The 22286-nt window shown below is 42.9% G+C and overlaps 1 protein-coding gene across 5 annotated transcripts in view; it reads left to right on the forward strand.

The window, feature by feature from the left end:
* The window catches only part of ERMARD (ER membrane associated RNA degradation), a 37922-nt gene that overhangs the window by 1096 nt on the left and 14540 nt on the right, over nt 1–22286 (forward strand). For 4 of the 5 annotated variants that reach the window (XM_064293422.1, XM_064293399.1, XM_064293388.1 and 1 more), the window contains exons 2-13: nt 2068–2236; nt 4507–4646; nt 5766–5867; nt 6162–6251; nt 8257–8354; nt 8777–8913; nt 9608–9722; nt 12691–12793; nt 15578–15607; nt 16768–16836; nt 18293–18466; nt 19255–19338. In XM_064293422.1, the coding sequence (XP_064149492.1) occupies nt 2068–2236; nt 4507–4646; nt 5766–5867; nt 6162–6251; nt 8257–8354; nt 8777–8913; nt 9608–9722; nt 12691–12793; nt 15578–15607; nt 16768–16836; nt 18293–18466; nt 19255–19338 (1311 nt within the window). Of the gene's footprint in view, nt 1–231; nt 1345–2067; nt 2237–4506; nt 4647–5765; nt 5868–6161; nt 6252–8256; nt 8355–8776; nt 8914–9607; nt 9723–12690; nt 12794–15577; nt 15608–16767; nt 16837–18292; nt 18467–19254; nt 19339–22286 lie in introns of those variants that run through there. The other variant, XM_064293410.1, reaches the window with a different exon arrangement.

A 22286-nucleotide genomic window follows, 5' to 3' on the forward strand; every position in this document is an offset into this window, starting at 1 on the left:
TCCCTATTACCAGCTTTCCTGTCCCTTCCTGCCTTCTAGTCCTTGCCCCTGGGCTGGTGTGCCCCTTTGGTCTCATTTTGTTTTACATGCCTGTCTAATCTTTGGCTGAAGGGTGAACCTCAGGAGTGACTTCATGACTGAGCTAAAAGGGTGTCTGGGGGCCACACTCTTGGGGTTTCTCCAGTCTGTCAGGTCAGTAAGTCTGGTTTTTTTTTTGTGAGTTAAAATTTTCTACATTTTTCCCAAGCTCTGTTGGGGAGCTCCGTTGTGATCCCTGTCAGAGCGGTCAGTGGTGGTAGCTGGGCACCATCTAGCTGTACTGGACTCAGTCTGGTAGAAGGCATAGTAGTTGTGGTCCATTAGTTCTTTGGACTAATCTTACCCTTGTGTCTTTAGTTTTCTTCATTCTCCCTTGCTCCTGAAGGGATGAGACCATTGGAGTATCCTAGATGATGGCTACTACTTTTACTGCTTGTTCTGACTGTGGCCTTCCTCCCTTAAAGGATGTTTTATCTATGTAGTATACTCAGCAATATGTGAAGTGCTGTTTAACAAGAACTATCTCTACAGTTCACACTTGCAAATTAAGATTGTATTAGACATTTTAGCATGTTTCAGTAACAGTATAAAGCTAAATCACAAGGATCTCATTGATTGTATGACTAGATTGGTTCTATAGGGTTGCCTTATGATAAAGATTGTATTCGTTTCCTCCCTTAAAAAAAAACTTTCCATCGAGTCAATTCCAAATCATAGTGACACTATCAGACATGTATAATCAATGGTAACAATAGCTACTATTTTTTGAGTTCTGTGTGCTAGATGGAAACTCTGATGGCATAATGGTTAAGTGCTATGGCTGCTAACCAAAAGGTCAGCAGTTCGAATCTGCCAGGTGCTCCTTGGAAACTCTACGGGGCAGTTCTACTCTGTCCTATAGGGTTGCTATGAGTCGGAATCGACTCGACAACACTGGGTTTGGTTTTTTTTTTTGGCTATGTGCTAGATGCTTTTCAAGTATTATCTACAATTGCAACACTCCTGGAAGGTGGCAATATTTTGCACTATTTTACGGTTGAGAAAACTGAGGCTCCAACATGTTAAGTAACTTTTTCAAAGCAAGAAGGAAGGATTCACATTGAAATGTTCATAGCCCCTTAACTTGGTACATCAAAATAAGAGCCCCTAGTTCTGATTTTTTTGACCCAGAAAATTACTTTTTTGCAGGTTTATAAGATAATTTTAGTGTATTGTGGGGATAATTATAAGAATTTGGATTTTATTTGATTCTTCATGGAAAAGCAATGTGGTTTGCTGCTCTTTACATCATACAGGGAGTCATAGGTATGCTTTTTGTCTGGTTTTTAATTCATTGCGCTTGATTTCCTGTTCTTCCCTCCCCCCATAAAAGAAAAACCAAATCCATTTAGTAGATTCTGACTCACAGTGACCCTATTGGACAGAGTAGCACTGCCCCATAAGGTTTCCAAGGCTGTAATCTTTATGGATTGGGCAGCGTTCCATTCTGCTGTACATAGGGTTGCTGTGTGTTGGAACCAACTTGACAGCACCCAACAGCAACAGCAGTCTTTATGGAAGGAGACTGCCACATCTTTCTCCCACAGAGAAAGTGGCCGGTGGGTTTGAACTGCCAGCCTTTTGGTAGCAGCCCAGCACTTGAACCACTGTACCATGAGGGCTCCTTTCTGCTCTCCCACTCCTCGTGAAATGTTGATGATTTTGATAACTCTGGAGCAGTAAAGGAATACTGAAAGGAATAATGTCTATTCTTAAGACTCGTTGAGCTTTTGTGAACTCATGTTTTAAGTGTTATGATCAGTAAAATAATTTTAAATTTTTAAACGTTTATCTTTTATTTGAAAATATTTGTGTAAATTTTATCTTCACTTGCATAGCTCTTGTGATATCCAGAAGGGGTGTTAACATTGGCTGTTCCTGGGTACATTCTGTATTTAAAAAAGAATTTTTTTGTGACTTAAATATATAGTTAATATTGCTTTGTTTTTCTTTCCTGGTAAATCGTGTCTTTTATGTCTCATATTTCAGATGTTAACAGGGGATGCTATTACTACTTGTCTTTCTCCCTCCGTGTATGATATGATCTGTAAACTTGGGTTTGAAGTCATAGAAAATCGTGATATCAATAGCATTGTAACTGAAAATGGCGAAGTTTGCTGGAAAACAATCACAGAATGTCTGAGTTATACAGAATCAGGTTGGTACTTTCTTTGTGCCCCAAACATCAGTCAGTACATGCAAAATGCCCATTTTGACCATTACTTCTTTTTGTTAGAGGCTGTTTTAATGTAGGCCTAGCTCAAAAGAGAAAGGGAGTGTTACCGATTAAATTTTGTCTCCCAAAATACCTGTTGTAAATCCTAACCTCTATGCTGTGGTTATAATTCCATTTGGGAATGGGTTTTCTTTGTTATGTTGACAAGGGAGGATTAGTATAGAGTATACTGTGAGTCAATCTCTTTTGAGATATAAAAGAGATTAAACAAGTGAGCAGAGCAGAAATGGGGAAAGAGAGATGCCAAGCCACATGAAGATCACCCAGGAGGAGAAACTCAGAAGAGGCAAGGACCTTCCCCCAGGGCCAACAGAGAGAAAGCCTTCCCCTAGAGCCGGCATTCTGAATTTGGACTTCTGGCTTCCTAAACTGTGAGAAAATAAATTTCTGTTTGTTAAAGCCAACCATTTATGATATTTCTGTTACAGCAGCACTAGATGACTAAGACGGGGAGTCAGCGTGCAAAGAGGGGGAGTGAGTCCAGAGGGGCACACAAGAGTTCGTGGGAACCCACACCTGTGAAATATCTAGAAAAGGCAAATCCACTGAGATTGGCAGTTACCAGAGGAGTGGAGAGTTAGAAAAAAAGATTAATGTATTGTGAATGGGCTCATATGTCAATAATATTTATCACAACAGTTTTTTAAAAAAACGTTAATCGGAAGCTAGGCTTAGAAAACCTTCGCATGAGAAGCAGGGTGAGGAGGTGGTGAGGGGCCAATGGACATGTCCGTGCCGCCTGTCTCAGGGCCTAGAGACGGTTCTCCAGGCCGGTTGTCCAGACGGAGACAGGAAAGAGAGGGAAGAAGAAAATAGGAGTCATATGAATTAAGGGCATAACATGAACAGTAGCATGTCGTACAATCATTTTACATGTCTTCCAGGCACACGTATACATTTTTTGGAGCAGGGATAGGGATTGGGAAATTTAATAATAGAAAAATTACAAATGAACAGACTTTAGGAATTTATAAGACAGATATTCTTGCACATATCAAAGTGGTGATGGTGCATTGCAGCGTTGTTTATAGTAGCAAAAAAGAAAAAAATTAGGAAACAATGAAATACCTAGCAGTAGGATTCACCGACCTAAACCCACTGCTGTTGAGTTGATTCCTACTCATAGCAACCCTACAGAACAGAGTAGAACTGCCCCATAGAGTTTCCAAGGCTGTAATCTTTATGGAAACAGACTGCCACCCCTTTCTCCTGTGGAACGGCTGGTGGGTTCGAACCACTGACCTTTTGGTTAGCAGCTGAGCACTTTAATCACTGTGCCACCAGGGCTTATGCAGTAGGATCAGTTAAATAATGATCAGTTCATACGTGGAATACTGTACATTGGTTAAAAAAACAACGAGGAAGTTCATCTTTCTGATACAGAAATATCTCTAAGCTATATTAAGTGAAAAATAGGAGGGGCATTATGTATTCGTATCTCCTCATGTATATATATAAATGGAAACCCTGGTGGCACACTGGTTAAGAGCTATGGTTGGTAATCACAAGGCGGGCCATTCAAATCACCAGGTGCTCCTTGGAAAGCAGTTCTGCTCTGTCCTATAGGGTCACTATGAGTCAGAATCGCCTTGATGGCAATGGGTTTCATTTTGGTTTTATATATAAGTGTTTCAAAATACACTCAAGATATTAATAGTAGTAGTTGCAATAGGAAGGAGATTCCTGTGGCTGAGAGGGAGACTTCCACCTTTTGTATTTCTTGATTATGAACCATGTGAATTCTTACGCCCAACCTTGTAGAAAATTAATCAAGAAAATATATTAATATGATTAACATGCTCTAAAATAATGTCATTAGAAGTCTTACTGTCTAATAACGTTAAGTAAAAAAAAAAATCAGGTTACGATATGAAGTATACAATATAAACTTGATTAAGCTTATACACAGGGAAAGAAATTAAAGAAAATTCACATTTGAACCTTTGTGTATTTTCCAGACTCTCTACAGATATAGTACATTTTTCTTTTATAATCACTTAAGGGTTTTGAAAATTATTTCCAAAAGTTCAGTAGTATATTTGTTACATATTGCATGTTCAACTATCAGCTGATTATTGGTTTTGTGGAAATTTTACAATTATGTATTAAAACACTTTTTCTTTGATGGTATAGGTATTTTTTCATCATATGATAATAGCTGAGTCCTAAAAGTTGTTTTTTCATCCTATAAGACAAAAACCTGGATTACCGGGGAAGTGTGCGACAGCTGGGTCCCCTGTGTGAAGCCATCCATCTGCACTTTTCATCTCTGACCAAGGCAGAGTTTGAAATTCGCTATGCATCGTGGTTCCAGTGGACAAACTTCCCAGAGGTGTGGCTTTGAACGTTCTTTAGGAATCAAGGATAAGGAGCCCTTACTAGTCACTGGTTTTAAAGGGACTGCCTCCCTCCCCTGGGCCTTAAAACCATGAAGTCTTGAGGGTTGCAAGAGAGGCTTCAGCTGTTATCCAGAGTTCCCAAAGCCTGGGCCAAGAAACCCCAGCTTTGAACAAAAGGCATTTTGATGCCCTGGTGGGGCAACAGTTAATCACTCAGCTGCTAACTGAAAGGTTGGCAGTTTAAGCCCACGCAGCAGCTCTGAGGGAGAAAAGACCTGGCAATCTGCTCCCATAAAGATTACAGCCTCGGAAACCCTATGGGGCAGTTCTTCTCTTTCACATGGGGTTGCTATCAGTTGGAACGTACTTGACGGCACCCAACAGCAACATTGTAGGTTTAGGGGCTGGGAGGTAGTCTTGGTACACAGGTGCTTACCCAGGGACAGGAGAAAAATCGACCACTCCAGCATATAGCAGACTTTCTGGGGAGAGAGTAAGGTTTTCTTGCGAAGTGGGCCTAGGAGACCAGGGGTGGGGATTCTTGGCTTGTTAAGGGTGGATTGAAGGGAGTAATTTGGGCCAAGCCTAAATCTTGGCTTGCTTTGCTCATTGGTTGGTTTTTCACCATTTCGTCTGGCACACTAAGTAAGCAAATAGAACGGTAACTATACTGAGTCTAATTCTAAAACACATTGAATTTCCCCTTTTGGAGTGGAGGGACCATAGTACCTCCCTTTGCATAGCTCTTTGAAGTGGTGGTTTACCTGCTTTATGTTTATCTAATTTTAAGAACTATTCTGCATCAAAATGGGAAATAAAATTTACATCAGGATATTTGACTTTTTAATTTACATTTATGCCAGATTTATTGATTTCAATAAATATTTAAATTTCAAAGAACTCCTTAGAGCTTAATTTTTTCTTTTTTTTTTTTTTTTTTGATCTTTTAGGTAATGTTTTATTTATATAGAAAGTGTTTACCTACGCCAAACTAAAAAAATCAAATGTGCCAGTTGAAACCTTTAGAGGTTTGGATTTCATTTAATACTATTGTTAGTTTGAGAAATGTGTCTTTGTAGCACAAAATCTAACATATACCTTATTCTGAACAGTTATTTCCCGAAATATTTGACGCCTTGGAAAGTCTGCAGTCTACTGCTATTTCTCTCAGCCTGACGAAGCTCACGTCATGTCTGGAACGAGCTTTGGGTGATGTAAGTGTTAGAACGCCTTTGGTTTGCTCCGTTCAGTTATTTGAATTAATGCTAAAATGTTTTGCAGGCACACTTAGGTTTCTTGATTTTAACTATTGTTTTCCTACAAAATACAACCATTTGACACAGAATTTTAATGTATTTGTTTTTGGATGACTTTGAAATCAAAACATTGGCACCTAAGTCTTCCCCCTCCCGCTCTGACACAAACAGTTGCTTTATGGATAAGGCTCCTTCTTAAGTTAATTGGCTCATTATAATGCAACTGTTGTAACAATTTCGATTGAATTTTAGGTGTTCCTGCTGGTTGGGAAGGAATGCCCCTTTCTCCTGAGAGATCTACTCGCATCCAGTGAACTTGCCCAAGTCTTTGGGCAGCCTGTGGTAAGCCTGTTCATCAAAAACTTATTGAGCGAAAGCAACACGGGCCCTGGTGGTGCAGTGGTTCAAGCACTCAGCATCTAACCAAAAGGTCAATGGTTCAAACCCACCAGCCGCTCTGTGGAAGAAAGAGGTGGCAGTCTGCATCTGTAAAGATTACAGCCTTGGAAACCCTATGGGGTGGTTCTACTCTGTCCTGTGGGTCGCTATGAGTTGGAATTGACTCGATGGTAGTGAGTTTGGTCTTTGAAGAGCAACACAAAACAATTGAAATTATCTGTACTCTTGTTGCTCCAACATCAGCGCGGCCGTAGGAAAAATATAATTGTATCGGTGATTCAAATAATTCTCCTCTGCCACTTGCCCATGTGAAAATGTCCCTCTTTTGGCCGCCTCTCACCGTTCCCAAATCTTAGGTTGAGGCGCATTATGTACCCGAAGGGGACACTTTGACACACGTTGCTTTGACCAATTATATGGTAATAATTAGAACACTAACTTGGTCGAGAATAAAATTTTCAACACTTCAACAGACTGATATTACAGTTTTATTCTGAAATAGCAATATTTTTAACATGAGGGAAATGATGTCCTTTGCAAATGTTTAAACTTAGGGTGAATAAAAAAAAATTAGGTACCGATTAAAAACATGCAGGGAGGTCCATACTTTATCAGAACCTTCTAGAAGGCATAGGATCGAGCAAGTCTGAGACTCCTGAGTGACGTCTAGTTTCGGAGTGAGGCTGGGCAAGTCAGAGAAGAGGCCTACAGTGGTCTCTCAGAAGGCTGAGCTGGTCAGGCCAGTCAGTGCTGGGCTCGTTATTTTTCAGTGAGAAGTCTGCTTTCGGTGATGCTTGCCCACTTTTCATTGTGGCTTCTCACCTCTGGTCACTTGGAAGGTAGTTTTCTTTCACAGAGAACATGGCATGAAGGTAAGGTACAAAGTTTTTGTCGGGACACTGAATTCTTAAGCAGATTTGGTTTGTTCTTTGCTGTCTGCTGTTTGCGATTAACCTTTTTTCCTGTCTGTAGCCACTTTTTAGTCCCCAGTGGTTTTACTTGGCCACTGGCACCTGTGTTTCTGATTGTCCAGATGGCATGAACAAAGTGTATTAGAGTAACGTGGGAGAAAATGCTTCTGAGATGGCATTGCAGAACTGATGTTAGGCCTTCTTAAGTTGAGAGGAAACGTTGCTCTGATTTCTGCCTGCTGGACCTGCCCTTTGAGGGAAGCTCAGAACACCTCTGTTTCCTCTTCTCAGAAGCAGTCTTTCATACCTGAAGGCAGGTTTTGTTTCCTTCCCTGAGTCTCCTGGAGGCCCTGCTGGTCTTCCTCAAGTGACAGTCTTGAATTTTCTTAGTCTCTGCATAGCTGCCAGTTTTTTTTAGTGTATAATGGTGCTCAGAGCCTGGAAGTAGCTCCCAGGGACCAGTCTGGTTATTGCAGCCCATGCCGGAGGGTCCCTGTAATAGGTGTGTTCTCCTCGTTGTAGAGGCAGTTACTGCTGTGCATAAGCTGATCTAGGGCCAGCCCAGGACCATGGCCCGAGCACCTGTGAGCCCTGCTGTCCTCGATCTTAGCTCACAAGCACACACTGCTTCATGCTGAGTTTCTGTTTATCGTTTCTGTTGCATTGTATTTGGACGTCAGGCACGTTGGATGTGTGGCGTTGAAGCAGTGCTGCCAGGCCAGATCCATCTCCCTTCTGTCAGCTCCCTGACTGGGGTTCCCTATGCTCACTCAGAATTTGCTCAACTACGCAGTGGAAACGATAGTGTCTTCTGTATAGGTTGTTTTGAGGATAAATGAGTCACTGAACGCATGTTAAATGTGTCTGGCTGCTGTTGAATGCTCAGTACGGGTCAGTTTTATTATTTTTACGTACGAGCCAAAACTATTAGTTCTGTTAGTTCTAAAGCAGGATGAAAATCTTACCTTAGCGTTACATTGGTTTGTTCAGTCAATACTTAGTAATTGTTTAATAATTTGTCACCTTTAACCAATCAGATGAATGTACTGAAAGTATTCGTCGGCTCTCCGTCTGGACTCAACCTGCGCAATGTCTTGTGGCATGGGTTTGCAGCCCCTCAGGAGATTCCTCCAAAGTAAGCTGCCAGTGAAGTAATTTTCCTTTTTTTGATTTACAGAGGAGTTTGCTTATCTTGAATTTCACAACAGAAAGGTGTATTCTGAAGAAGGTGAGAGTTTTGAGACAGGGCTTTGCAGATAAAATTGAATGTCAATGGCAGAGTGAATGGGGTAGTGATGGGCTGTGGCTTTACTGGCTGACCCACAAAGACCCTTCAGAAGGAAGCGGTGATGTTCAAGGGCCATGGGTGAGAGGAAGAGAAGCAGGCTTCAGCTCCAGAGTTAACTGAGATTCTGTGGTCCTCCCAACCACTGACAGGCTTAATTCCTACATCGGGGGTAGATGAGTTCCACAATTTAATGGTGTTTTAAAGTGAAGCTTTTTATATGCATGGCTGAGTTTGTTTTTATAACAGACCTCTGCTGTACTTTCCTCTAGGTACTGTTCAATGACGGTATTGTTGACAGCAGGATTGGGTCAGCTCCTGAAAAGTTTCATCCAACAAACAAAACGCACATTGTCACATCGGTCTTTCGTGACTCTCACAAACTCAGAGGATTTGATCGTTTTTCCTGGCAAGTCCCTCATTTCACGTTTTACCAGCTCATAGAGCTTCCTAACTGAATTTGTAAACTCACTAAGTAGCATTAAGACTTGAACTCCTGAGTTGGAATAAAGTATTCTCAAGTGGAGAGGTGGTTTGGAAATTGGCTGAAGATCTTTTTAAATGTGACCACATGGAGCCTTACCTCTTCCTCCAAATTCCCAGGGATGTGGGAGTTGTTGAGAGTCACGCTCTGAACTGATGCTAGTGGTAGAGTTTCTTTGTCCCTCAGATGTGCTGACGTGGACAGTGGTTCAGGACCGTCTTATAATGTGCTTTCCCTTCTCGTTTCACCTCTTGGAACTTCGTACTTGTGGCCAAAAGTGCCTCTAGTTTAAAGAATCTTCTATATTTTCTGAAAAGATATGGTGCTCTGACTGGTTCGTGTGCTCAACTGGTTGACCTGGAATGCTCCTAGTCAGAATTGTTGCAGCCTCGGTCACTGAAGAGATGCAGTTATCCTCATCCCCTTGTTCACTTCCCCAAGGTCCCCCAAGCTGATTCTAGCTCAGAGCAGCCTTCCCCTTATGGCACCTCGTGTGGGCGTCAGACAGGATGGGCTGCCGTTCACCTCTACAGAGTCAGTCGGTGACAGTGTCGTCCCAGGGTGTGCAGATCTCTCAGCTCTGTGCCATCGCTTATAAAGGTGCTTTGCTGTTCTGCAGGTGTTACTGAGGAGGCACTGTCAGTATTGGAAGAAGCGATGAAGAAATCCACTTTTATATTAAAATCAATGCTACCGTACTGGGAGGTTGCAGTCTTCAAGTTCAGGTCCCACAGGTAACGGAAGGGTGCCATTGCACAGCGTTGTTGCCGTCAGAGCCAGTCCTCCTTGAAGCCCTTGACAACCCAGATTTTTTTGCTATTGGAATAGCAGTGGGGATGACTCAGGAATCAGCAAGAGCATGAGAAGGCGTCAAATAGTCAATAAAAAAGTCTTGAAATTGTGATTTAAGTGTTCCATATACATGTCAACTTGTCAGTATGGTGAATATATGTAATTATTTTTGAGAATCAACTTTTTTTTTTTTTTTACGTTCTTAACCATAAGTGGAACATTGTGTCCATTGTTAAGAATTCAAAAACAAAGTCATGTTTGTCTTTATGGAATTATGTTCCCTCAAAAGCAAAACAAACACACCTATTATAGACCCCAGTGAGTCTAATGCATTGTTTGTAATTCCTTTGAGGTTACATTTTTTTGGATGCATTTGTTTTATTCTTTGAAAACCACTGAATCCCTGGTATTTGAGTACTTTTTTGTACTTATTATCTGATTTAAGACTCTGAAACTTGCTGGTTAAATGTAGAGTAGCTAAAGCAAAAGGAAGAAATGACGAAGTAAAAGAGCTGACCAGAAGATTTCAAAGGGTGGTTCCAGAAGACAAAGTAACGTATCATAATGAAACACGGAAAGACTTGGAGTCAGAAAACCAAAAGGGAAGAACATGCTGAACGTTTCTCAAACTGAAAGAACTGAAGAGAAAATTCAAGCCCAGAGTTGCAATATTGAAGGATTCTGTGGGCAAAAAATTGAACAGTGCAGGAAGCATCAAAAACAGATGGAAGGAATACAGAGAGTCACTATACAGAAAAGAATTGGTTGACATTCAACCGTTTCAGGGGGCAGCATATGATGAATTGATGGTGCTGAAGGAAGAAGTCCAAGCTGCACTGAAGATACTTGTGAAAAACAAGGCTCCAGAAATTGCCAGAATACCAGTTGAGATGTTTCAACAACTGGATGCAATGCTGGAAGCTCTCATTCATCTGTGCCAAGAAATTTGGAAGACAGCTACTTGGTAGCCAACTGATTGGAAGAGACCCATATTTGTGCTCATTCCCAAGAAAGGTGATCCAACAGAGTGCAGAAATTACCAAACAGTATCATTAATATCACATACAAGTAAAATTATGCTGAAGATAGTTCAAAAATGGTTGCAGCAGTATATTGACAGGGAGCTGCCAGAAATTCAGGCCGGATTCAGAAGATGATATAGAACCAGGGGTATCGTTGCTGAGGTCAGATGAATCATGGCTGAAAGCAGAGACTACCAGAAGGGTGTTTATCTGTGTTTTATTGACTATGCAAAGGCATTCCACAGTGTGGATCATAACAAATTATGGATAACATTGCAAAAAATAGGAATTCCAGAACACTTAATAGCACTTAGGAGGAACCTGTGCATAGATCAAGAGGCAATCGTTCCAGTAGAACAAGGGGATACTGAGTGGTTTAAAGTCAGGAAAGGCGTGCATCAAGGTTGTATCCTTTCATTCAATCTGTATGCTGAGCAAGTAATCCGAGAAAGTGGACTGTATGAAGAACGGGACGTCAGGATTGGAGGAATGCTCATTAACAACCTGCATTATGCAGATGAGACAACCATGCTTGCTGAAAGAAGACTTGAAGCACTTACTGACGAAGATGAAAGACCACAGCCTTCAGTGTGGATTACACCTCAAAATAAAAGAAAAATCCTTACAACTGGACCAATAAGCAACATCATGATAAACAGAGAAAAGATAGACGTTGTCAAGGACTTCATTTTATTTAAATCCGCAGTCAACACCCATGGAAGCTGCAGTCAGGAAATCAAAGGACATATTGCATTGGGCAAATCTGCTGCAAAATACTTCTTTAAAGTGTTAAAAAGCAAAGATGTCACCTTGAAGACTAAGGTGCACCTGACGCAAGCCATGGCGCTTTCAATCTCATCATATGCATGTGAAAGCTGGACAGTGAATAAGGAAGACCAAAGAAGGACTCACGCCTTTGAACTGTGTTGGGAAAGAATATCGAATATACCATGGACTGCCAGAAGAATGAGCAGATCTGCTTTGGAAGACATGCAACCAGAATCCTTCTCAGAAGCAAGGACGGCAAGACCTCGTCTCACATACTTTGGACATACTGTCGGGAGAGATCAGTCCCTGGAGAAGGACATCATGGTTTGTAAAGTAGAAGATCAGCGAAAAAGAAGACGACCTTCAATGAGGTGGATTGACACAGTAGCTGCAACAGTAGGCTCAAACATAGCAAAGATTGTGAGGATGGTGCAGGGCCCGGCAGTGTTTCATTCTGTTGCACACAGGGTCACTATGCGTCAGAACTGACTTGATGGCACATAGAAACAACGTTATTTGATTTGGTGAAACAAATTAAGCAGATCTTTGATGACATTTTATTCTACCAGAGCTGCTTTAAAACGGCTTATCCAACATTGAAATGCACGATGGACTATAGTTTTAAAACCGCTTGTCTAATGAGATTCTGTTTTTATTTTGAATCTTGTATAAGCAAGTAATGTAGCATCTCCTTATTTTTAATCTCATATTAGTAACATCTGGTCTAAGGGGCCATGGTAGCTCAGGTGGTAGAGTTCTTACCTGCCATGCAGATCCAGTTTGGATTGCTGGTCAGTGCACATTGTTCACAGACTCCACCACCGTCTGTCGTTGGAGGCTTGCACGTTGCCGTGATGCTGAACAAACCTCAGCAGAGCTTCCAGATTAAAACAGACAAGGAAGAAAGGCCTGATAGTCTATTTCCGAAAATCAGCCAATGAGAACTTCGTAGATCATAGTGGTCCGATCCCATTGTGGGGCTGCCATGAGTTTGGGGACCGACTGGATGACAACTAGCAACAACAGCAAATATCTGGTTTGCAGTCTAGTTACTGAGAATCTGATGCCAGTATTTATTTTTAAATGTGGAGTTTTGCCTATTTGTGCTGCAATTTCTCAGGTTTGCAGACTGTGTTATACTGTTGTTGACACAACTAGAAGCTGGACTTAGAGGAGCTTTTGCCACAGTCAACAAGTGTCCACAGAGACTCCTGACGGCCGAGGTACACACGCTTCTGTCTGGTGGGGAGTTTTGTCATGGGATTGCTGGTTTGCTGTGGCTAATTAAAAGTTTATGTGTTTTGTTTGTTTACAGTTAGACTGAATTTTTTTTTAGCTAAGAACTTTCTTTAGAAGGCTTGACTTTTTTTGTGACTTCCTGTTGTATTTATTTTATGGGGGTTTTATGTCTGTGTTTGCTTTTGATAGTTGTATAATATCTTCTAGTAGTCTTTTAAAGTTAATAATGTCATAAAAGCACTTATTTTTCTTTTTAGCCATAATTAGTGGTGTATCATTTTAACCAAGTGAGACTATTCGTAGTCTGCAGCATTAGGTGTTTGGGAACAAAAGTACCGCTTTCTGCCTGTGAGCGTGTGACCCTGTCTCTCCGTTACATGTGGGGCAGCGTGACACAGAGAACGACCCTGGCTCTAGAGCCTCGGGAGACCTGGGCTGACTCCTAGCTCTGCCCCTTGTGCTGCGCTTGGCATTGAAAAAGTAATTAAATGCTCTGAGTTTTGGTTTACTCCTCTTAGAAATGGGGTAGTAACACTTTCCACGAGAGTTGTAGGATTTACAGATAGTTCGTATAAAACACCTGGTGCAGTGCCTGCTGTACAGTAGACAGTGGTGGCCGTTTCATGGTCACGTTTCTTCAACTTTATTCCCCCACTGCTGTTTCAGGGGTTATGAGTGAGCTCCTAGTGGTGGTGTCAGAGCTAATACTCTCAGCCGGTTTCCACCCTGCTACCTTCTCAGGCCTCTGGACACTGTCCCCTATCCCCTGCTTCTCCACACTTCTCGGCTTCCATAGCCCCTTGCTCTGTCCCTCTGTAACAGTCATGGTTGGTGACAGAAGCCCAGCGTACCCGTGACACATGTAAGACATAACCTGAGTAGTCCAGAGCTGAGATGGCCGCTCCAGCCACCAGGCTCTCAGGCCCCTTCCCCTCCGTGGCCTTCCCTCTTCAAAAGATGTCTTGTCCCTCATGGCTTATGCTGACCGCTCCAGCTATCACATCTGCGTTCCAGACCAGCAGGAAGAGAAAAGGAAAAGTGCACACCCCACCCTGCATCTCATTTCCTTCACTCGTTCAGCTTCATCTTTTTACCATATATAGGTATTCTTCAGAATTCTGTTCTTAACCCTGTTCTTTCTTTATATTTTCTTCCTGGGAGATCTCACATGATCCTGTGCCTTAAATTGTCACCTCTGTGGGTACACTAACAACTAGAAAGTATTTTGAATCTAATGACAGTGGAAGCCCAGCACATCAGGAGTGGAGGGACGCAGCTGGAGGCAGTGCGATGAGGGCAGCCCAGGGCCTTGGTCCAGCAATTCCTGGCCTCATATCCCACCCATGGCCTTGGTCCAGCAACTCCCAATCTCATCTCCCACCTGTGGCCTTGGTCTGGTGACTCCCAGCCTCATCTCCCACCCGTGGCCTTGGTCCGATGACTCCCGGCCTCATCTCCCACCTGTGGCCTTGGTCCGGCGACTCCCAACCTCATCTCTCACCTGTGGCCTTGGTCCAGTGACTCCCAGCCTCTTCTCCCACCCGTGGCCTTGGTCTGGTGACTCGGAACCTCATCTCCCACCTGTGGCCTTGGTCCGGCGGCTCCTGGCCTCATCTCCCACCCATGGCCTTGGTCCAGTGACTCCAGGCCTCACCTCCCACCCGTGGCCTTGGTTCAGTGACTCCCGGCCTCACCTCCCACCTGTGGCCTTGGTCTGGCGACTCCCAACCTCATCTCCCACCTGTGGCCTTGGTCTTGTGACTCCTAGCCTCGCCTCCCACCCATGGCCTTGGTCTGGTGACTCCAGGCCTCATCTCCCCACCGCGGCCTTGGTCTGGTGACTCCCGGCCTCACCTCTCATCCGTGGCCTTGGTCCAGCGACTCGTGGCCTCACCTCCCACCCATGGCCTTGGTCCAGCGACCTCCAGCCTCACCTCCCACCTGTGGCCTTGGTCCAGTGACTCCCGGCCTCACCTCCCACCCGTGGCCTTGGTCTGGTGACTCCCGTCCTTGCCTCCCACCAATGTTCTCATCTCCAGGGCTAGGTGTACACCTTTGCCCAGTGTCTTCATATGCATCTCCCCACCCCAGCAAAACATCTCAAATTTGCTTTCCTTCAAAACAGCATGTTTTCCTCCTACAGACCTCCTCTCTAATCTTCTTTTTCTTACCATCGCCCTCTTGTCACTCTGGCACCAATTTTTCCTTCTCCCTGCACTTCGTCCTCCACATCCACTCTGTCACCCACTTTTGATGTGGGCTGTTTCAGAGGCTTTTTGAGTTAAAACAAGTTGCTCTGGGTTTCACTTGTAGAAAGTGTTAAAGTTGAGATTAGAATTTGAGGCAGCCTGACCCCAGGGCCTGCGTTTTCAAACCCTGCCAATTCCATCGAGGAGCATGTAGAGCAGAGGCCCTTAGCTAGAGAAAATGCTGATGCCTGCGCCGTCCACACAGATGCCAGTTGTTGGTAGGAACGTTCTGTTGTGTAAGAAGTTGTAGGGTCATAAATTCTGGAAACATCTGAGCTGAAGCAGTTGTGTGGGCATATTTCACACGGCTCAATTATCAGGTTTACGACATTTTCATGCCTTCTATTCCATGTTTATTTTGTCAGTTACATTCTTCCCAAAGTGATGATAGATGGTTTATTTTCAAAAGGAGGTTTCAAATTTGTGGCCACATACTAGAATTTTTTTCTAACTTGAATAATGTTACTCTATTTGTATTTTGTTTTAATTGTTTCTTTCCTTTTCTCTCCAATTCCGAAGTCAACAGTTCTTTATACCACCTTTGATGAGGTGAGTAGCTAAACTTGTAAGGTATCTCGAAACACAGAAAATGTTCTGTTCTTTTAAAATATGAACTAAAACACAAAATTAAAGGCCAGCCATTATTCATAAGCTTACAGGAAAATGTTGATAGCAATATAAAACAAAAACAAAAGAGCTTATTATAGAGTTAGGTATAGTTTTCAGGCTAATTTTGAGACATTATTCATCTAGTTTCTAAAGCTATAGAAGCTCAAAGTTGGAAAATGCCAAGACGTACTAACATCACTGGCTATAAATATTTAGAGGCTTACATTTTAGATTTTGGGTTGGCCCTACTTTTTGCAGGTGAAATGTACATCAACGACTTTGCTGTGAGTATATGGTATACACTGATGCATTTAATCTGTGAACGCGGGTGATCAAGTCATCACTTCAGGGAATTACTGTTCAAAATACTGGTAATCACCCACTGCGGGTACAGGCCTTGTATGTGTAATCCTGGGGAGTGATCCTGTGTGCCCTAAAGCATGACACCAAAGACCTAGCCTCTGGGAAGAAATGAAGGGAAAGTCCTTACGTAGGTGTCTGGGCACTGGATCGTTGTTCCTGTAAGGTAACTGGGCAGGTGGGGGTGAATTAAAGAAGGAGCCTGCTTGTCGGCAGCGGTCTGCTGTTACATGAATAAAACTTGGACTTTGTGCTGGGAGGGGTAAGTCAGTGTGTTTAGTGTGGTCACATCTATAGGGGGCGGGTCAGGGTGGTTGGTCCTAAAGTCCGTGGTGAGTTAAGTGACTTAGGAAGTGACTCTGGTATGTCCTGGTGTATATCTGTATGTATATATGTAAATTATGTACGTATGGCCTATGTGTGTACCTGTGTATGTGTTTATAATCACGTTTGTGTTTGTTACACAGAATAGTAAAATCCAGATGTGAAATTTAGCACTGCTCTTCTCTCATAGAAATTTTACAAGTTTTAAGTATGTTTCTTAGTCATTATACTGGTTAAGAAAAGTTTTCCTGGCTAGGTGTTTGCTGTGTTTTTAAGACTGCCCATTTATCTAATTTTCTCAGGCTTACGGGACATGTTACACCAGAGGTGTGGTATCCCGAGTTCTCTGTGTGTCTGTGCGCATGTGCATGTGCGTGTGTACTAATTAATCAGTTCATTTATTCTTGGTGTTTTAGATCTTGGCAAAAGAGTTAAACGATGGTAAAATGAATCAACTTCCACTTCTCCTTGGGGAGCCTACCATGGTAAAGTATTAGATATCTTCCAGTCTGGTATTTTTCCATCTGTGGGGACATTAGCACCTCTCCACAGGGAAGCTAATTTTGGCTTTGTCATATGCTCAGGAAAATACTTCTGAACCACTCCTCTGCTTATCACTTACATGTAAAGAAATCTTTTAAGTTTGGCTTTTGCTTCCTTTTTTTATTTTTAGGATCTTCTGTTGGATTTGTGTTTTTCTAATAACCATTTAAAAAGCACTCTGTGGACTTTAGAGAAAAGGCCTACACTTTTTTTTTTTTTTAATTACCGCTAGTTGCCGACTTTTCCCATCTTCTGGATGTCCGTAGAGTAGGAGGTGGCATCAGAATTCAGGGCTGTGGAAGGAGCTGACTGAACAGAGCTGGAGGATCTGGTTCCCGTTCTGCTCTGTGACATTCCTCGCTTCCCTGAGCTCCCTAGGCGTCCTGTCTGCATTCCTAAAATAAGACGCTCATCCTTGCTCCTTCCCACCTCGAATCTCTAGCTCACCGTCCACTGGCCACTTGCCATCCAGCAGGGTCTGAGCCTTCTCTCTGCCGCCTGTGTTCGGGTGTCTGGGATGGTTGTTGGAAGGGAGAGCACTTGTCATCGGGCTTCAGATGGTGAAAGTCAGACCAAAAAGGGCACATTCAGAGAGAGTATCCAGGAGACGGGAATTGCGAGGGCCGCTAACCAAAAGGTCAGCAGTTCAAATCCATCAGCCACTTGGAAACCCTGTGGGGCATTCTACTCTGTCTTTATAGGGTTGCTGTAAGTTGGAATCGACTCCATGGCAGCTGGTTTGGTTTGGTTTTTTTGTGTTCACATGAGAAGAGTTGGTTTGCACCTGTGGTCAGCCTCATTCTCTGTGGAGGAAGATGTGAAGGACAACCAGCCCCACCCCGTGGTCCTTTCACCCTTTGTGGCTGGTCCTCAGAACCTTCCCAGTTCCCTGTCAGTCCTGCCAAGGTGGCCACTCAAGTCAGAAAGAGCACAGCTTCAGGGAGGCCTGATTCCAGCCAAGATACCTGCTGTTCCTGCTGCCAGGAATTCCCACCCCTTCCCCCCAAGTTCGTGTGCTTCAGTCTGTCTGCTCCTCCGGGATGCCTGCTCTGACAAATGTTCCCAAAAACACCTTTCTTGTCATTTTCAAGCCCCTTGTTCGTTCTTTTTTTGTTTCCATAGCCCTACCACTTCCTGACGGTATCTCTGTCTGTGTGCACCCCACTGTAGATCCACTCCATGAGGCAGCGACCTGCTTTCTCCCGTCACCTACGACAGCCTTGGTGTGTAGTGTGTGCCCAGTAAACACTCAGGGCCATTGAGTGGACAGTTACACCGCGCAGAGTTGTTAATTTCATGACAGTGAATACAATAATGAGCATGAAGCACCAGAAAGTAAGATGTGAAGTTGTTCTGTGACTCCTGCTAACAAAATGTTTTCTTGTTCACTGTCTGAAGGAATTTCTCTGGGACTTCTTGAACCATCAGGAAGGTCCCCGTATAAGAGACCGTTTAAGCCACGGGGAGGTCAACTTAAATGAATTTCCAGAAGAAACAGCAAAGCAGTTGCTTGCATTTTCCACTGTGCTTTTACTCAGGTTCACCAGTGGAGATGTAGTGTCAGAGTTTAAGGTCAGTACGGGGAAGGGAGGGGTCATGTCTTCCCCCTCTTAGCTGTGCGTTTTCAGATGTAACTCACCCTTCATCCACTTCTGCATTAATTCACCTGAGCCGCAGTCTCACCATCAGAAGCAGTAACTGGGTCGATTAATTGTACTCACCTGCTCACGGTCCATAACAATGCAGTACGTGTTCCTTAAGCTCGTCTGAAATGGCTTAACCCAGTTCTTAAGAATGCATCTACCTTTGTGCCAGGGTATTGAGAATCAAATAATAAATTATAAAATAGGATTAACCAAATACTAGATAAATTTTTAAAATGTCTTTTAAATTGTTGTGGGTTGGGTATTTGCATCTACCAATAAACTGTAGTTGTTTTCTTTTAAAATAAGTAATTTTGTTTGGAATTTTTGTTATTGACATTTTAGCTTTTTTCAGGTTTACATATAACAACTGTTATAAAAATTGTCTAAAAGTTAAGCAACATAGAAAAATTAATGTAGAACAGTTAATGTGGGAAGAGGACAGAGTGGTCTTTGTAACTTATCGTTTTTAACTAGCTTCATTTGAAAGCCATTTTGCTGGTTATGATTGACTACCATGCCAAACCTACTGTACTGAAGTGCCCTGCCTTGTTATAGCCGCATAGAATAGACTTACTTGTTACAGCCAAATAGAGCTCTTTGAAGGAGATCAAGGGAATTGAGACTCTTAAATGGCTTGTAATTCAACAGAAGAAAACTAGAAACCTAGCCAAAAGTCACAATAACTAAACTCATTTCTCTTTTTTTCTAAACTAGGAAAAAGCAGCAATAAAACCATTGATGAGCATCACAGAAGGCTATAGTTCTCGCTTTCATCCAGCTTCTCAGCTAAAAAAGCAGGTGTGCAGGAGTCGGGGTCAGGGAGAGGGTCTGGAGAAGGTCCGGAGGGGTTCCGGGAGAGGATCTGGAGAGGGTCCGGAGGGGGTCTGGGAGAGGGTTGGAAAGAGGAGAGGGTCTGGAGAGGGTCTGGGAGAGGGTTGGGAACGGGTCAGGAGAGGGTCTGGAGAGGGTTGAGAGAAGTTCTGGAGAGGGTTTGGGAGAGCGTCTGGAGAGGATCCATGAGAGGGCCAGGAGAGGGTTGGGAGAGGGTCTGGAGAGGATCCACAAGAGGGCCTAGAGAGGACCCGGGAGAGGGTCTGGAGAGGATCCAGGAGAGGGTCGGGAGAGGGTCTGGAGAGGATCCAGGAGAGGACCCAGGAGAGGGCTGAGGAGAAGGTTGGGAGAAGGTCTGGAGAGGATCCATGAGAGGACCCGGGAGAGGGCTGGGCAGAGGTGTGAAGCTGAGCATCTCTGGTGGTGGTGGTCGGCCAGAGGTGAATCCACACTGTTGGGCTTTTGCTCAGTCAGCACGTCTGGCTTGCTGCTGAGTTGTGTCACCTGGGCTAGGGACTCAGCCTTGCTGGGCATGGGGCTCACGTCTTGAGGTTAAAAGCGATGACAGTATTTGCTTCCTAGTGCATTACTAGTATTAAATGGACGTATTACCTGGTCGACACCTGCTGTTGTCATACTCCCAGCTAGCCAGGGCTTACCTCTTGCTGTCAAGTTGGCTCACAGTGCCCTGATGGGTGTCAGAGCAGAACTATACTCTGTAAGGTTTTCAATGGCTGGTTTTTTGGAAGTGCATCAGCAGGCCTTTCTTCTGAGGTGCCGCTGGGCAGACTTGAACCTCCAACCTTTCGGTTAGCAGCCAAGCTCTTAGACCACTGTGACACCAGAGCTCTAATATTGACATTAGGGCATAGGGAGCACTGGTGGCACAGTGGCTAAGAGCTCAGGCTGCTAACCCAAAGGTCGGCAGTTCTGCAGTTTGGCGGTTCAAATCCACCAGTCATTTCTTCGAAACCTATGGCGCAATTCTGCGCTGTCCTTTTGAGTCGCTACGAGTCGAGATCAACTCAACAGCAATGGATTTTTTTTTTTAGTATATTGCAGTAAAAACAAGTCTTACATTTTGGTAACATAAAGATAATACAATACGTAAATACATTTGTAGAAATGAATTAGAGCTAGTATGTATTCAAATGCTTCTAGCCACATGTTATCAGCATATTATAAAAACCAGAATAACTTTGATTTTAAATTCACAGTGTTTGCTGATTTCTTCCATTTGAAGTCCCACTTTACAACATTCTCGTACATTTATCCAGCACCTTTTTGAAGAAAAGTTTCATTTCATAGTGATGCCATCAAGTTGTTTTCAGTGAAATAATGGTGTATTGCAATTGAAATATTAATTTTCTTCCTGCTAGTTGTTATGATGCTGGAAGATATGCCACTGGTATTACAAATACCAGCAGGGTCACCCATGGTGGACAGGTTTCAGCAGAGCTTCCAGACTAAGACAGACTGGGAAGAAGGACCTGGTGGTCTACTTCTAAAAAAATTGGGCTGTGAAAACTTTATGAATAGCAGCAGAACACTGTCTGGTATAGTGCAGGAAGATGAGCCCCTCAGGTTGGAAAGCACTCAAAATAAGACCGGGAAAGAGTTGACCATAATGACGTGGGTGGAGTCAAGCTTTTGGGACTTTCATTTGCTGATGTGGCAAAACTCAAAATGAGGAGAAACAGCTGCAAACATCCATTAATAATTGGAACATATGGAATCTGTGAAGTATGAATCTAGGAAGATTAGAAGTCAAAAACAAAACGGAACACAAAGATGTGTTCTAGGCATTAGTGTGCAGAAATGAACTGATATTGACCATTTTGAAGCAGACAATCATATAGTATACAGTGCCAGGAATGACAGATTGAAGAGGAATGGCATCACATTCATGTTCAAAACGACATTTCAAGATCTATCCTGAAGTACAGCTCTGTCAGTGGATACTATCCATATGCCTACAAGGAAGACCAGTTAATGTGACTGTTATTCAAATTTACACACCAGCCACTAATGGCAAAGATGAAGAAATTGAAGATTTTTATCAACTTTCGCAGTATAAAATTGATCAAACATGCAGTAAAGATGCATTGGTAAGTACTGGTGATTAGAATTCAAAAGTTGTAAACAAAGAACGTTGTAAACAAAGAAGAAGGATCAGTAGTTGGAAAATATGGCCTTGATGTCAGAGACCACATGACAGAATTTTACAAGACCAATAACTTCTTTATTGCGAATACCTTTTTTCCAATTACATAAATGGCGAGTATATACGTGGACCTTGCTGGATGGACTACATAATCAAATCAACTACGTCTGTGGAAAGAGACCGTGGAGAAGCTCAATATCATCAGTCATAACAAGGCCGGGGGCCAGCTGTGGAACAGACCGTCAACTGCTCATTTGCAAGTTCAAGATAAAGCTGAAGAAAATTAAAACAAGTCCATGAGAGCCAAAATACAACCTTGAGTATACCCCACCTAAATTTAGAGACCATCTCAATGATAGATTTGATGTGTCGAACACTAATGACAGAAGACCATATGAGCTGTGGAATGACATCAAGGACATCATACATGAAGCGAGCGGTCATTAAAAAGACAGGAAAGAAAGAAAAGACCAAAATGGATGTCAGAAGAGACTCTGAAACTTGCTTTTGAAGATAGAATAGCTAAAGTGAGTGGAAGAAGTGATGAAGTGAGAGAGCTGAACAGAAGATTTCAAAGGGTGGGTTGAGAAGACAAGCTATTATAATGAAATGTGCAAAGACCTGAAGTTAGGAAATCAAAAAGGAAGAGCACACTTAACATTTCTCAAACTGAAAGAACTAAAGAAAAAAAATTCAAGCCTCAAGTTGCAGTATTGAAATATTCTGTGTTTCAAAAAAGCATCAAAATAAG

The sequence above is a fragment of the Loxodonta africana genome, chromosome 1 (assembly GCF_030014295.1).
Source record: "Loxodonta africana isolate mLoxAfr1 chromosome 1, mLoxAfr1.hap2, whole genome shotgun sequence".
Lineage (NCBI taxonomy): Eukaryota > Metazoa > Chordata > Mammalia > Proboscidea > Elephantidae > Loxodonta > Loxodonta africana.